Genomic DNA, 16,442 nt, shown 5'->3' on the forward strand with positions numbered 1-16,442 from the left:
ACCATGTTATTTGAATTTCTGAGTTTTGAAAAGAAATGAATAACTACTGATGCATTTAAAAAGATAACTGTGTTAGGCACTTAACCTTTTCATTCAGACAGAAAGAGTCCTATCATCTTCGTTAAAAAATCATCAGTCTTTATGTCACTAATATTTCACAAATATGCACAGCTAACCACACCAATGCCCCCCCATCCCTCATTAGGAGGACAGACAACTGTATCTAGCTCTTTAGGGACATCCCAATGGCCTCAAGATGCTGTCTAAAATGGGGGTCATCTGGTTGCCTAAACAGTAGACTAAGTGACATGTGCATGCATGAAGTTAATCCTGTTAGACAAGTTCTAATCATTCTTTTTGGAATTCTGACTTAGAGCATTTTAATTTCATTCTATGTCCCTGACCCACACCATGGGGTAAACTTATTTTAAAAATTAAAATGAATTTACAGTTATATTTTCAGATTGAAAAATATTAATATTTTCATGCTCTCCTTGAAATAATTAACAGAGCACTTTGGATTATAGCATAGGTCTTATAGGCATAATATGCCATATATATATATATATATATAGAAAGCATTTATCTTATGTATCTAAGAAGCAATCGAGTCCATGGAAACTAAAACCCAAAGAGGTTAACTGATTGTCCTAAGTCATATAGGTAGTAAGTAGCAGTGTGGGGGGGGGGAGGGGGATGTCTATGGGGTGTGTGTGAAGATTCTATAAAACCAAGGCTGCGGATCTCTGATTTAGCTACTTTACCTGTGTCCTCTGCCATAATACTGAGTTTAGGGAGCTAGTTAAGTATCTGAGTAGAAGTTCTGCATTTAGGCACAAAGCTGAAATAATCCCTTCTGTTAAGGGGACTACTACTCAGAGTCTTCCTCTCTTGTATTCTTTTTCTCCTGATTTATACAATCCATGTTACAAATAAGGAGATAAAGGTCAGTGTAGCCAAAACAAAAACTTTAGTTATATTATAGTGCTGACTCCATATAAGATGCATCTACCCATTTCTTTGAGCTCCTCATTGAGTTCCTGAAGCCAGAAAATGTCCATGTCATCCAAGTCATAACGACACACTGACTCCGCCAGCTCGAGGATATTGATGTAGCCTGGTTCTGTGGGCTCCTGGCTGGAGCAATGGATGTATTTCCTGGGCCGAATATACAGTACTTCTTTCACCTTCTCTGAGACCACCCTAAACATGATGAACAGAATGGCATTAATGAGACTTAGCAAATAAAAGGTTACATGCACTGATGAATGATGATCCTAACAAAATGTGTATCAGAGGCTATCAAAAGGTTATATAACAGAGTCAGGGACCCTCTGGCACAGATGTAGTGAGGATTTTATTCCACCTCTCCAAGAATAGACAGTATTCCATTAGAAAGTAATTTGTTCTTGAAATTTCCATCATTCTGCTTCTCGTGTAGAAGGACAAAATTTACCTTGACCATGTGAAAGGAATCATTGGTTCCTATTATGCCCCACATTTTTATAAAGCTGCTGTGACTCAAGAGCCATGCCTGTAGATGGGAAAGATGTCCTGGAAAAGGACAACTTGGAAGTGGATGATAACTTCTTAGTGGAGAAACCAGACCCCTCCAGTGAAGTGTTTAAGCTTAATGTGGTCAAGAACAAGAGAAGTGCTATCACCCAATTATATTCTGTTCCAATAAGATTACATCTATAATAGATAATATGTTTAGTTTTAAACACAATATTTCAGAAAGGACACTGATAAACTGGATTTTGTCTACAACCATGAGGGACTTTATTCCATCAAGGACCAGGTGAAACAGCACAGGCTGTTTCATGTGGAGCACAGTGCCTGGCACATGGTAAGCGTTCAATAAATGCTTCTTGACTACTTGAATGTTTACTTAGTTTACAGACTAATTACAATTAGGATCAGAGAGGTGCCTTTAAATACATGAAGTATTATCATAGGGAAGACGGATTAGACTTGTTTTACTAGGTATTACTAAGTTTGAAAGGTGGAAGCTACAGAGAGAAAGATTTCAGATCAAGAGAAGGAAAAAGTTCCTAACAAAGATGGCTGTCCAAAAATGAAATGGCTGCTTTGGGGAGGAGTACTAACTTCCTCATTACTGCAGGTTTTCAAGTGGATGTTAGATAATCACAGGAACGCTGATTTAGATCTAGAAGAAGCTTTATCATTCTTCTAGTCTAACTCCTTCATTTTACCAATGTGGAAAGTGAAGCTCAGAAAGTGATCATGAGGGTGGTAAATGGTAGAGCTGGAATTTCAACCCAGCTCCTTGGACTTCAAATCTAGGGGTCTTTCTGTTTCTTGGAGATGTTGAGAAAGTAATTCCTATTCAGGTGTGGGGCTGAACTAGAGGACTCTGAGGTTCCTTTCAACCTCTGTATTTTATCATCCAGGTTCTGACACTTACTAGGCAATGAAGGGAATGTGGGCAAGTCATTTCACACCTTTGAGCCTCAGTTTCCTCTTATGTAAAATTGAGAGAATTATACTTATGTTATCTATTTCACAGGGTTATCGTGAAGAAAGTTCTTTGTAAACTCTAAAACAATACAGAGATAAGAATTATTAGTCTTACTGATATTATGAACTACTCTCTTTCCTCACAAGAGATTTCCAAATGGAGAGTAAGGTCGCAGCCAGCGCCTGCTCTCCATGAATGATTAGCAACAGCTTGATATCCAAGGCCTGGAGCTCTTTATAAGACTAAGGTTGTTTTTGTTTATTTGGTTTTTTTTGCTTTTATTTTTTGCTAGGCAACTGGGGTTAAGTGACTTGCTCAGAGTCACACAGCTAGTTAGTGTCAAGTGTCTGATTCTGGATTTGAACTCAGGTCCTCCTGAGTCCAGGGCCGGTTCTCGGTCCACTGTGCTACCTACCAGCCTCAAGACTTAAGTTTTATGCCAAAGTAAAGTATCCTATAGCAAACAAGGCTTTCCTTTCACTTATTCCAACTCCTAACAGTCAAAGCAAAGGCAACTGAGGTGAAGTGGTTAAGAAAAAAAAGGTGCTGTTAGCATCAAGTTTATTGATGCCACTGACTCATATTCCAGAGACACCAGAACATGTTACTACCAGAGGATGTGGAATCTTCTTCACAAGTAATTTTTAAAAATAGGACAGAATAACCCACAGATATGTGTTCTTCACCCCCACCACCCACATACATTTCTCACTGGTTGCCTACTCTCTCAGTGTCTCAATAGCATTTTAAGCAGTGAGGAAAAACAAGCAGTCATCCAGTCTGGCATTTTGTCATTGTGAAGTGCTACATTTCTGAGGCAGGGGTGTGGTGATATCTGAGATAGCTAGATGGCACAGTGCATAGACCACTGGGCTGGGAATCAGGAAGGCACTTCTTCCTGAGTTCAAATCTGGCCTCAGACACTTACTAGCTGTGAGCAAGTCACTTAACCCTGTCTGCCTCAGTTTCTTCATCTGGAAAATGAGCTGGAGAAGGAAATGGCAAACCACTCTAGTATCTTTGCCAAGAAAACTCCAGATGGAGTTACAAAGAGTCAGACATGACTGAAAAATGACTCAACAACAATAACAAATGGCGATGTGTACTGGCCTCCAATTATGAGGTCTTTTTTCATTGCCAGTTAAACTTTAAGCGCCCATTCCAACTATTATCACTATCAAGTCTGTGTGAAAAGACCAATAGATTCAGAGGCAGTAGACCTTGGTTCAGGTCCTTAGCTGTGTTAATGGCTCCCTTAGCCAAATCATCTTTAAAAATGGACCTGTTTTACAGGGTTGTTGGGAGGATCATTTAAGATCATATATAATCAAACATTCTGTAATTGTAAAGGACAATACAAAATAAGCTATTAGTATAATTACAAATTTCAAATCAGCAAAGCTGGGTTGTACAATGGATAGAATATTGGACAGACACTGAGTCAGGAAAACCTGAGTTTGAAACCTGACTCAGATTCTTACAAGTTGCTGTATAAGCTTGTGTATGAATCTTGTATTTAAGTTTGCTGTATAAACCTTTCTTAGTTTCATTTTCCTCATCTATAAGATAGGGATAATAATAGCACCTACTCCACAAGGTGACCTGAGGATCAAATGAGATAACACATATGAAGCTATTTACAAACCTTAAAGCACCATGTAAATTCTATTATTAATGATATTTAATGATATTGTCAATGTAATATGTATACAACATAAAGACTGACTCACTGAACTGTTACTGTCTTTCCCCACTAAGGGAAATTTAGCAAGTCCTTAAAAAATGAATGCATTTTGCATTGATATTCTAGAGGCTAGGTTGATAAAAAGGAAACAAGCCCTAAAAATATTATTCCTGGCTCTTACACCTTATGAAGAAGCAAACTTTCAAGTAATTCACTTAGATTTTAATTAGTATTTTTAAGTTAAAACTAAACAATATGCACTTGCCATATTGACTCAATGTAGATCACATACCTTTGTAGTGTTGCCTACTTCCAACTAGAACCAACAAACAATAACTTTAGTTCTATAAGAATCTTAGTGGAGTAACAATGGAAAATTCAAGGCAAAGCCAGAAGGCAGTACCCCACACTTGCTACTTAACATTGCTTAGACACATATAACCTGTATGAGATTGCTTGCTGTCTTGGGGAGGGGGGAGGGAAAGGAGGGAGAAAAATATGGAACTCAAAATCTTTCAAAAAATGAATGCTGAAAGCTGTTATTAAATGTAATTGGAAAAAATAAAGTACTATTAATAATAATAAGAAGAAGATACTTTGTTCAAAGCCACAAGAGGGAATGCAGTCTTGGGTGGGGGGGAAATCTTTACCTGGGAGCCATGAATTTGGTATTTAAAAATATATTTTGATAAATGTATTTTAATATAATTTATTTCCTTTGCAAAAAACCCCAATAAAATTAACATTGCTTAGCAATAAAATCATACCAAGTTCTAGAAAATATAACAAGTAAAAAAGTAGAAATGGGTTTTTTTCCCATTTATTGGTCAACTTACTTTTTAAATATTGGTATTGATGAGAGTCAAAATAAAATCTGTAAAGTAGGCAGTAGTGTTATCTAAGCTGGTTTCTCAATTAAGTACACAGTGCTTCAGACAGAATACAAAAGGCACTTAAAAATATCGAATGAAAGAATACAACAGAGGCACTATAATCCTCTTTTGTGTACACACTAAACTAAGTAAAGGGAAACAGAGTAGGGTGGCTTAGTAGGATGAGAAACATGGTCCCCCCACAAAGTCTCCATGTAGAGCAGGGGTTCTTGACCTTTTTTGTGTGTCATGGAGCCCTGTGACAGTCTAGTGAAGCTTATTGATGACTCTTCAGAATAATGGTGTTTTTTTTTTAAATTGAAGAAATTGCAAAATTTCAGTTAGAGATTATTTAAAATAAAGATGCAATTTTTTTCCTCCTCTCATGGAGTCTCTGAAATCTATTCATGGGCCCTTTGGAACTATGTGGAACCTGATCTATAGCATAAGGATTACCACATAGATAAACAGCTTGCGGTAGAAAATGTATGATTAAAATAAACTATAGGGATTATCTAAATACATTTATATTACTAAAAATCACATATTAACCAAAATATAATTATTTGGGATTTATTTTTAAAACCATTAAGGTGATAGAGGAAAGAAAACATTATAATCCTATGATTTAAGCTTTTGGTCTCTAACTCAATGGATAATTAAACACACACATTTCATTACAGGCAATGAAAAAAAAAGAACAAATTTTCATATTTTTAAAGTCTTATAAAGTTTCCCTAATATAAAAATAGTATTTTTACACGATATCCCTGACCCCATACATGTGTAATTATGGGTTTGACTAGTAGTCCTTTAAGGTAAAAACTTTAAAAAAAAAAAAAAAAAAGGGCATACAAACTAATTACTGAGTATTTGTTTATTCTATACCATGTTCTTTAGTTTACTTTCTCCCCTTCCTCAGACTTATCTTTGTCTTTCATTATGAGAAAATGGGAGCTGGTTTCAGTTCCTATAGAAACCAGAGGTTCTGCTGTTCAAATTTACTTCACCATTTTGTAAAGCAGCAAGTAATGGGGCCATGAAATGGAAGACATTTAATGAGAAAACCTTTGAGTTGACTAAAAATAAATAGGCACAATTTCCTGAAAAATGAAACTAAAACATGCCAAACTTCCCTGTAAGTGGAGTAACAATTAGAAAATATTATAAAATCATTTTATAAACTTTGATCCAGTCTCAATTCAATTAGGACAAACCAAAATAGGAGTATTACTAATAATAACAGCAGTAGCAGCAGCAGCAATGTATTGCTATTAGAGCACAAAGATTCTTTTCCTGACATTTTGTAGAACTCTTAAAATAGTGTATCACACTTGCTATCAATCACCACCCCCTCTCCCAGATTTTAATTTTGTAATATTTTTCCAGTAGAAATGGGACAATCGTTGGTAGAAAGCATAATCTAAGAAATGTCCAAACTCAAATTTGCATTTTGTCTAGGCTAACCGGGAAAGACCAAAATAAAACAATGTAGTTTTCAATTGTTCTTTAGTTTGCATTATTTTTCATTCACTATAATCAACTACTCAACTTGGCCCTGCCTCATTAAAGATTTTTCAAGGCAAGATTAAAACAAATTGTATTAATTTAAAAGGAAAGTCATCATGTTTTAAATGCATAACGATCCATGGTTCCTAGAAAGATGAGAAGAAATAAATTTTTAAAGTGAATACTTCATCGTACTGGGTGAGGATATTAAAGTAGATCTCTTCAGCCTTAAGCCCTGAATTACTGACTTTTCTATTTGGTGATTAATTGAGAGCAACACAACTAAAGGAATCATTCTGGTGATGGATACTATTTTCCTGTTTTTAAAAATGGAGTGGACTTTAAATCCATCCTCTTTACATACTCTTTCTTTTTCAAAATTAAAAGACAGTAGTGACATGCTGTTATATGAAAAACATCATTATGCCTGCCTTTTTAAAAGAGAACCCACATTTTATAGAGAGAGTAAAGTTTTAGAGGAAAAATATCTAAAAATGTAGACTTACTTTGGGAGGGAAGGGTAATTTAAAAAAAATACACACTTTCATCAATAGGAAGTTAAGAGAATAGGATGGGTTGAAGGAAGTGAATTATTTTAAGAAAGTATTTACAAACAATGTTGGCAAATAACTGCATTTTATTGGGTCTAAAAATGTATGGGAGAGGTGGGTCAACATAATAAATAGATGGAATTGCATTATGTTAGCATCTGTGCACTATTGATATCTTAGGAATCATCAAGGCACTTAGGCATGTTATTCATGGAGTTGCCAATAACCATAAATTTCTTAGCATATAATTCCCTTAGGTGCACTAGCACTTGACTTGTTATTATCTAAATTATTTAGAAACCACTTACATATTACATTATAAAAACAACTTAAACAGATACAATACTTGCCTACTAGAAGTTTGTAGCTTAAGTCATATCACAGAAGTGCAGACCAATATAAAAAGATATACTTGCACTCATGGTGGCAAAATGAATGCATTCATGTATAAATGCATGTAGGCACATATATATGTATGCATGTCTTCTGGTCCAAGATTGTTTTGTTGTGTAGAGGGGACTAAGCAATTATACATTGTCAGAATGGCATCTGAATATAGAAAAGCACCACTTATTTTTTTAGTTCTCTGAAAAATACATGATTTATGAAAAATACATATATTACTACATACTAGAAGCTGATATGCAATGGACATGGAAATTCTAAATAACAACAAGAATTGTAATACCATATTAATATTTGCATGCCACTTTATTTTTCAAAGCATTTTCACCTTTCACATTGGATCCTCATAATAATAACCCTGTGAGATACCTATCTCACAGGGTTGGGAAGGTATTATTACTGTTGTTGTTGTTACTCTTTTACCAATGAAGAAACTGAGACACAGCGAGATTAAATGATTTCCTCAAGATCACTCAGCTAATAACTGTCAGAGTTGGGACTCAAAACTCAGGTATTCTGATCTCTTTTTAAGTCCTCTTTCCATCACTGTCAGGATTAGAGCCAAGGAGATTTTCTGATTCCCAGTGCAGCACTCTCTTCATTACACCATGCTGCTTCCCTTGGTATGCTGAATACAGGGTTCCCAATATACTCAGGATGTCTTCAGGGCATATCCATATAATAACTTAAGAAGGACATTTTTTAATGCAATTGTCTGGCTGAGAAGAATCCTTTTTTTCCTAATGTATTCATTCTCCTCTAAAAACCAAAAGCACACTTTCAAGAGCTTACAATGGGATAAGGGTTTAACACCTTTACTGTAGATAAAGACAGAAAATCGGGCATATTAAGTAGTACGCTTACACCCATTTTTGACCCAGAGTGTCCCACCTCCACTTTCTCTCACCCATGTTATTTATTTATTCTTTCACTTGCTACCTATCACTTGACCCTCTCATCTATTTATTTGTGGGCCCTGCTATGCTTTTCACCTCTCTCTCTTTTTCTCTCTTTCCTGTTCTGTCTCCATCCTCTCACTTCCTCCCTCTCCCATTTCTTTTCTTTTCTCTCTGTGTCTCTGCCTGTCTCTGTCTCTCTCTCCCTCACCCCCTGGAACTTTTTTATTTCTGTTTTTTGGCCTTTCTGCTCACCATGCATTTTTTTCCTATTGCTACTTCAGTAATGGCTGTAGCTAATACAAGTTTCCTTCTGGCCAGCATCCAGAATTCCTTCCCTTTCCTGACCCCACAGTTACACTGATGTTTACTCCAAACATGTATTGTTTTAATTGGAAAGTTGCTTGCACCCTGAGCCTTTCCCTTCTTTGCCAGCCAAGTCCTGGCTTCTTAGTTCTCATTCCTAGGCATGACTCCAGGTTTCTATTAGGCTCCACACAGATACTACTTCTGTAAAGAACACACACATGCTTTCTTTCCTGATCCCTGCACATCTTCCATACTGCTCAGGCAACACACACTATGCCCATTATTGAGATCCTGGGAGCACAGACTGGCAATACAGAGAAGGAAAAAACAAACATTAGGATTTCATTTTCTTGGCAGCAATGCAGACGTTAGGGAAAAAAATGTTTACAGGAATCATTGATGCCTCAAGTACACAATTACACAACATGATGACCTCAGTGAAATATAACTAGACCATCAAAATATCACCAAGTTTAAATGTGGAAGCAACAGTCTATGAAATTAGTCTCAAAACCCTTAAGGTGAAGATGTTACCTCCACAACACTGTATAAGTACTGCACGGTGGCACGAACACTATTTGTTTTACCTAATGGTAATCTTGTTTAATGGACCTCTGCATTCTTTCATGTGTATAACTGCTAGTTTCTTTGATGACAATGCCACTGGGCAAATTCAAACTTAGTTGTCCTTATTCTCAAGTAGCTACTAACAGCTTCAGACCAGTCTCTGGACAAGTTTCAGGCTGTGAATTAGCTCATAATATAAGCTTAAATAACTAAGCCTGGCTTTGTGAATTACCCTATAAAGATTAACTTCAACTGTCTGTAGGCTCCAGAACACTGGACAAAGACACAAAAGCCAGTTCTCCATCTCTTACAATATATGAATGGAACTTTCATGTGACAATCCTACCTATTTTAAAGCCTTGTTTCAAAGCCTAAAAAGGAAAAAAAAAATTACAAAGCTCAATTTTGCTTCTATGAAGTAATGATGATGTGCTGAGTAAGACAGGAACTGGGCCTGGGATTTTTGCAAATCTGGATGTTCCAAACATGAAGCTCAAATCCATTAGCTTAGATTTGGCCTTACGGAGAGAATTAACAGCTTTACTGTTTATAGTACTAACCTTCTTGCAGATTCTTAAGATACTGTTAATTTTGTCCCTATGCTCAAGGCTACAAGGAACCCACCATCGTACTGGCTGACAGAAGCATGATGATCTTCCGTAAAATTCTGGAACACTACACAGGAAGACTTCATCTTATAGCACAATTCTTACTGTTGTGCCTCAATTTTTTTTTTCTTCAACAGAGGGGGAAGAAATAAAAATAAAAACAAAAAAGTAGGAAGAGTAACAAGGCAACTATCAAGAAGACCAAGTTCATATGTTTACTAAGAAATATATATTTATTTATATGTATTTAAGAAGGGTGAAGTGAAGGAAATAAACAGTGCCTACAATGTGTCAGGAACCATGTGAAGTGCTTTCCAACTATTATCTCATTTGATCCTTACAACAACCTTGTGAGGTAGGTACTGTTATTATTTTATAGTTAAGGAAGCTTAGGCAAACAGAGATGTGCTCAGGGTCACACGTCAGTAAGCATCTCAGGCTGGACTTGAACTCGGGTCTTCTTGACTCCAAACCCACCACTCTATCTTCTACGCCACCTAGCTGCCTCAAGAGTTGTTTAAAAATGTAAATGTAGGAATGGATTTTAATTTTAAAGAAAAATAATTTCTACAGGAAACAGAAACATTTCAACTTACATTTCACCAGTCTGAAATTTGGACTATTTAAAATGGCAAAAAGTTTTAAGTCTTCAGAGCAATGTGCCCTTAGATAGCCACAAAAGCTGCTATACCCTAGTTAAATGTGCAAGCATGCAAATACCTGAGAGAAGGCTGTGGAATAGTGTCTGGACTGGCTGGTACCTGAACACCCTTTTCCCATTCTTCTTTCCATGTATCAGCAAAGACGTAATATTCATCTGGATTAACATGATGTGAATCTGGGAGTTTCATGGCACTGATGAGGTCCTTCCGGAATACCTATGATGAAACAGCAAACAACATGAGAGAAAAATGATCATGTCACTGGGGAAATGAGGACTGCCTTAATATTTTCCATAGACACACTCCTAACATCATGAACAATGTTTATTTGCACAGGATTTGAAGAATGGGTATATATAATCTATTATATATTTTACTATTTTTTTTTTACTATTTTATACTATTTTACTATTATTTTTACTAAGTTTTACTATTATTTTTACTATTTTTTATTTTACTATTATTTTTAAATTCAATTTTATTTCAGTCAACAAAAAACTTCCTTTTTCACTCTCACCATCCCCATAGAGAAAGAACAAAAAACAAAACCCCTGTTGCAAACATATAGTCAAGCAAAATAAATTCCCACATTGGCCATGTTTCTCCCCTTCCTGCCAAAAAAAGGCTCAATCTACATTCTCAGTCTATCACCTTTCTATTTAGAGAGTTTTAGAAAGAAGAGGGTACCTTCTCTGCTGGACACCCATATATATGAATACCTTGTCCTTTGGGGAGTTGTGGTAGAATAAAAAAAAAAAAAGACTTTAGTGCAGAGGTCAGCACACTATGCCTTCCTCTACTAAATCTGGGCTGCTGCTGGGAAATAAGAATGGTTTTTACATTTTTAAAATGATAAAACTTTATTTACAAATGTAAAAACTATTCTTAGCTTATGCAAGGACTACAGTTTTCTGACTCCTGCTTTAGAGTATCAAATTTAATATATATTAGGCTAAATTCTGTTTCTATTTCTATACCTCCTAGCTGTTAGCTGGGGGCCCCAGGAAACTCATTCATTCATTCAACAAATATTTATTAAGTATTACGTGTAAAATGATTCATTTCAACAAACATTTATTAAGCACTTACTATATGCTCTGACCTACTACATAGGAGCCCATAATTAACTTTTGATCAAGGGCCCAGAATTTAACCTAACTCATGTGAGCTCTCACTAAAAAACAGATGTTCTTATTTTCATATTTAATCAGCAAGTATGTAATAAATACTTGCAATGGGCCAGCACTTTGCTAAGGCACTGGAACCATGGAAAATACAAAAGAAGGATAAGACTTACAAGGAGTCTGCTCACAAGGAATGTATAGTCTAACTGGGAAAAATAAGACACACATGAAACACTAAGAGAACAATCTAAGATAGCACATGTTCTTTGCAGTAACAAGGAGATTTCAGGCATTTTTGGTTTCATGTTCTTATAGGAAATTTCAAGAAGCTGGTAGCAGAAGGTACAAGGCACTATGGGGTTTGCCAGGCCTAGCAACTAGAGTGACTCTAGAAATGGTAGTTGCTGTTGTTCGTGATCAACTCTTTGTGACTCCATTTGGGGTTTTCTTGGCAAAGATACTGGAGTGGTTTGCCATTTTCTTCTCCAACTCATTTTATAGCTGAGGAAACTGAGGCAAAGAGAGTGAAGTGACTCGTCCAGCTAGTAAATGTCCAAAGCCAGATTTGAATTCAGGAAAATGAGTCATCCTGACTCCAGGCTGGGTGCTCAATGCATTATGATGCCACCTAGCTGCCCCAGAAATGAGAGAGTTCCTTCTTATTCTCTTGTCACTACCATTTCTAGGGAAGATCTAAGTAGGAAAATGCAAATCAGATTTATCAAATGTAAGAGCTAGAGGAGATCATCTTCAGAGATCATCTAGTCTAAGTGATTTGTTCAAAGTTATATAGATAGACAATGGCCACAATAGGAGCAGAATAGAAAGCTCCAGGTTCCCATCCTAGTGCTCTTTCCACTTTCTCTCTCTGAAACCTTTATGCTGTTGTGGAATGTAGGAACCCCAAATGACGCTCCTAGAACTCTGAACTGTGTCAAAGCGGAAGGAACCTTTTGCTCCCTTTTCCACGTGGAAGCAAAAAAGGCTCTGGGAGCTCTTTTCACTTAATCTATCAGAGCCAAAAATCAAGGCTACAAGAAAATTTAAAAGCATTTCAGGCCAAACTGATCACCAGGTGCTTATCCATGATATAATTTATCATTGTACTATTCCTCTTTCTCTAAAACTGATTATTACTGTTTGAATAGGATACAAGACTGTATTATGAAACTGAATCTGAAAATTGCACAGTTAAGATTTGGTCTCTTATGTGATGTTAATTATATTCATCATCTTCAATCTAATGAGCTATCATTGATTTACTTCTTCATTTTACACTACAATGATTTAATGAACAAAGCTGAAATCCAGATTTCTTAATTCATACAGGGATACTCTATTTGCTCATTTGACCAACAAGTTCTAAGAGCACTAGCTTGTATTTAATCAATAAAGGTGACTTTGAAAGAACTTTGATCTAAAAATAAGAGCCAAGTTTCAGGTCTTCCACAGTTCTTAGTTCAGTGATTTGGCAGAAGCCAGTACCACTGGCTCACTCGCTTCCAAATCAGGACAAGCTAAGAGATCTTTTGAAGTCTTTGAGAGGGAATGTAGAGTTGAATTTCCTGGGAAATTTCCAGTGGGTTAGAGTCAACTAAAAGTGGTGGGTTAAAGTTCCACTATGAAAGATAAAAAAATAGGAAATGGAGTATCCAAAGCTGAGAATCTGCCTTAAATTTTTTTTAAGTTTCCAAACCTAAGAATTTGATAAAGGAAAACCTGCACATTATACTGATGGCTGTGGAGTTTTAAGCTTCAAGAGTTTAAAATTACACTAAGACTTTTGGGACTGCCTGTAGGAATACCCACTATAGACACAAAACTTGCAAACTCTTAGATAAACAGAACTGGTATACTAGAGATATTCAGACTAAAGTTTCCTCAAGGATCATTTAATCTAGAAAAAAAATAGATCAGATAATTAATTGTTTCATTAAGCAAAGTCTTTAAATACCAAGGTCTTAAAGTAATACAGGGTGGGTGGGTAATTTTCTTTGCCTACAAAGAACTGGTGTCTATAGACACCCAGAAACAAGCTAGTCTACCCCCAGGGTCTTGAGATTTTTTTTTTTCTAATCTTGCTATGAAAGCCATCTACATTACTGATTACATAATTAATTGTGCCATTGTTGAGTCTCTTTCAGTTACCAAAGGACCTGTTTCTGACCAGTATAATTTTTTACTTTGTCCCATCTCCAATATTAATCAGATACCTTTTTTATAAATTAAAGGACACAAGTTCCCTAATTGATAAATGGTCAAAGGATATGAATAGACAGTTTTAAGAGGAGGAAATCCAAGCTATTAAAAGCAACATGAAAAAATGCTCTAAATCACTAATAATTGGAGAAATGCAAATTAAAACAATTCTTAAGTTCTATTTCATACCCATCAGATTTGCAAAGTTGACAAAAAAAGGAATATTACAAATGCTGGTGGGGCTGTAGGAAAACAGCGATATTAGTACACTGTTGGTGGAGCTACATTGGTCCAACCATTCTGGAAAGCAATTTGGAACTATTTCTCAAAAGTTATCAAATGGTGTACATTCTTTTATGTATCAAAGAGATCAAAGAAAGAGGAAAAGAACCTGTATATGCAAAAAATATTTATAATAGATCTTTCTGTGGTGGTAAAGAATTGGAAGCTTGAGGGAGTACCCACCATTTGGTGAGTGATTGAACAAGTTATGGTATATGAATTAGATGGGATAGAAAATATGAAGTGAGTGAAATAAAATAGGAGTAAATTGAAGCTGAAGAGGAGTGAAGTGAAATAGAACAGGAGTGAGGTGAATAGAACCTGGAGAATAATTTATGCAACAACAACAATACTGTAAAAACAAACAATCCTAAAAAACTTAAGAACTTTGATTAATGTAATGACCAGCCATGGTTTCTGAGGACTTTGATGAAACATGCTACCCACTGCTTGACACAGAGGTGAAGGATTCAGAGTGCATGTTGAGACATATTTTGGAGGATGTGGTGGGGAATGGACAATGAAAGAATTTTTTTGGCTTGATTAGACATATTTGTTACAAGGACTTTTTCTTTCTTTTCAATAAGCGGGGGGAGGGAAGGGGAGGAGGAGATGGGAGGGAGAGAAGGAAGATTTTGGTTAATTAAAAAAAAACTTAATTAAAAACAAGTTAGGTGGCATAATCAATTATACCCTATATGGATTCTATCTTAAAGCTCTAAAAGGAAACAGAGTTTTTCTCACAACTATTTTGGAGCTGTCACCTTGACCCTTAGTACCTATTCTCAAGCAAAGTTCACCTTGCCTATGGTACCAACAGGCAAATGATGCAGGGTAAATTTTAACGGCTTAGTCAGTTGGATTCAATTGTTTTATTGCCTAAGAATTAAAACAATTTTTGAATTTTGTGGGTTTTGCCTACTTTCCCAGTGGTTCCTAATCCTGCTACTTATAGTGCCTATTATTTCACAGCTGCTAATCTGTGTATTGCATTTTTCTCTATCCCTATTCACTCTAAGAGCAAAACCTACTATCCAGTATACTTGAACAAATTCACATTGAATCTTCTTTCCTCTTTTCATAGACATCAAAGAAAAGAGCTAAATGACCTATGTTTCTCAGCCACACAATCCTTGATGAGTACATAGATGAATATTTTTCTTGTCTCTCCATCCCTAGAAGCCCAGAATGTGCGTCCCTTGCATGGCTTATGGTCCATAACTCACCAAGAGAGGAGAGAACTTCACCTCTCTTTGTCATTAACTGAAGTAATCCATAGAGTCTCTTGCCCAAATACTGTGTCCTACATGGCTAACTACTGCCAAGAGCATTGGCCTGTGCCTCAGTTGTTAAACCTTTATTTATTTATTTATTGTTGCTTTTTGGTGAGGCAATCAGGGTTAAGTGACTTGCTCAGGGTCACCTAGCTAGTAAGTGTCAAGTGTTTGAGGCCACATTTGAACTCAGGTCTTCCTGACTCCAAGGCCAGAGCTCTATCCACTGTGATACCTAGATGCCCCCGAGTTAAACCTTTAAAGAGACTTAAGTTTAGCACTTTAATCTAGGTTCCTTGAGAACTGTTAAGTAGCTTTAGGATGATATAACTTCTCCAGACCCTTTACCTTATATTGCCTGAGAAGGAAATAGTTGTACCTGATGGCCTAAACTAGACATACAGAGATAAATTTTATCTGGGACCTAACCTATTCCAGATTAGCCACTGGCAGCTGTTGCCCCATTTGTTGAAGTCTCAGAAGCTCATATTTTTCAACCCTCACTGTTGTTGTTCCCATTAAAGATTAAAATCCAACATCTTTCCAATGCCTGATTTATAATAATAATGAGAGCATTTATACGGTGCTTACTATGTGCCATGCCCTGTACTAAGTGCTTTACAAATATTTTCTTAACAAACATTTTAATTCTCACAAAAACTCTGTGAGGTAAGTGCTATTATTATCCCAATTTTATAGTTGAGGAAACTGAGGCAAACAGAGGTTCTAGTGACTTGCCCAGGGTCACACAGCTAGTCAAAGTCTAAGGCCGGATATCAGATAGTGCTGTTACAAGCAGGTCATATCACGATGATCATATGTTAAGTTGTACTTAACCTGCCTACCTATTCTCTTCCCCCTCCTGATGGGTAACCTAATGGCTATCTTACTAAACCTGATAATGATCTGAAAGATACCCCATGGGAGAACCCTGACCTTGCTCTGTTTGGCAAAGGCTCATGCCATTTCTGCTTCCTAGCTTCTCTCAGTCTTAGGTTAAGTTCTGTTTTCTGCAAAA

General features: G+C 36.3%; 1 protein-coding gene across 6 annotated transcripts in view; it reads right to left on the reverse strand.

Moving 5' to 3' along the window:
• Window positions 1-16,442, reverse strand: part of JADE3 (jade family PHD finger 3) — a 187,936-nt gene that overhangs the window by 37,265 nt on the left and 134,229 nt on the right. For all 6 annotated transcript variants that reach the window (XM_027859476.1, XM_027859472.1, XM_027859475.1 and 3 more), the window contains 2 exons: window positions 10,604-10,761; window positions 1,013-1,203 (listed from right to left, as the gene is read on the reverse strand). In XM_027859476.1, the coding sequence (XP_027715277.1) occupies window positions 1,013-1,203; window positions 10,604-10,761 (349 nt within the window). The remainder of the gene's footprint in view (window positions 1-1,012; window positions 1,204-10,603; window positions 10,762-16,442) is intronic.

Source organism: Vombatus ursinus, unplaced genomic scaffold, assembly GCF_900497805.2.
Source record: "Vombatus ursinus unplaced genomic scaffold, bare-nosed wombat genome assembly UNPS02014168.1, whole genome shotgun sequence".
NCBI classification, from domain to species: domain Eukaryota; kingdom Metazoa; phylum Chordata; class Mammalia; order Diprotodontia; family Vombatidae; genus Vombatus; species Vombatus ursinus.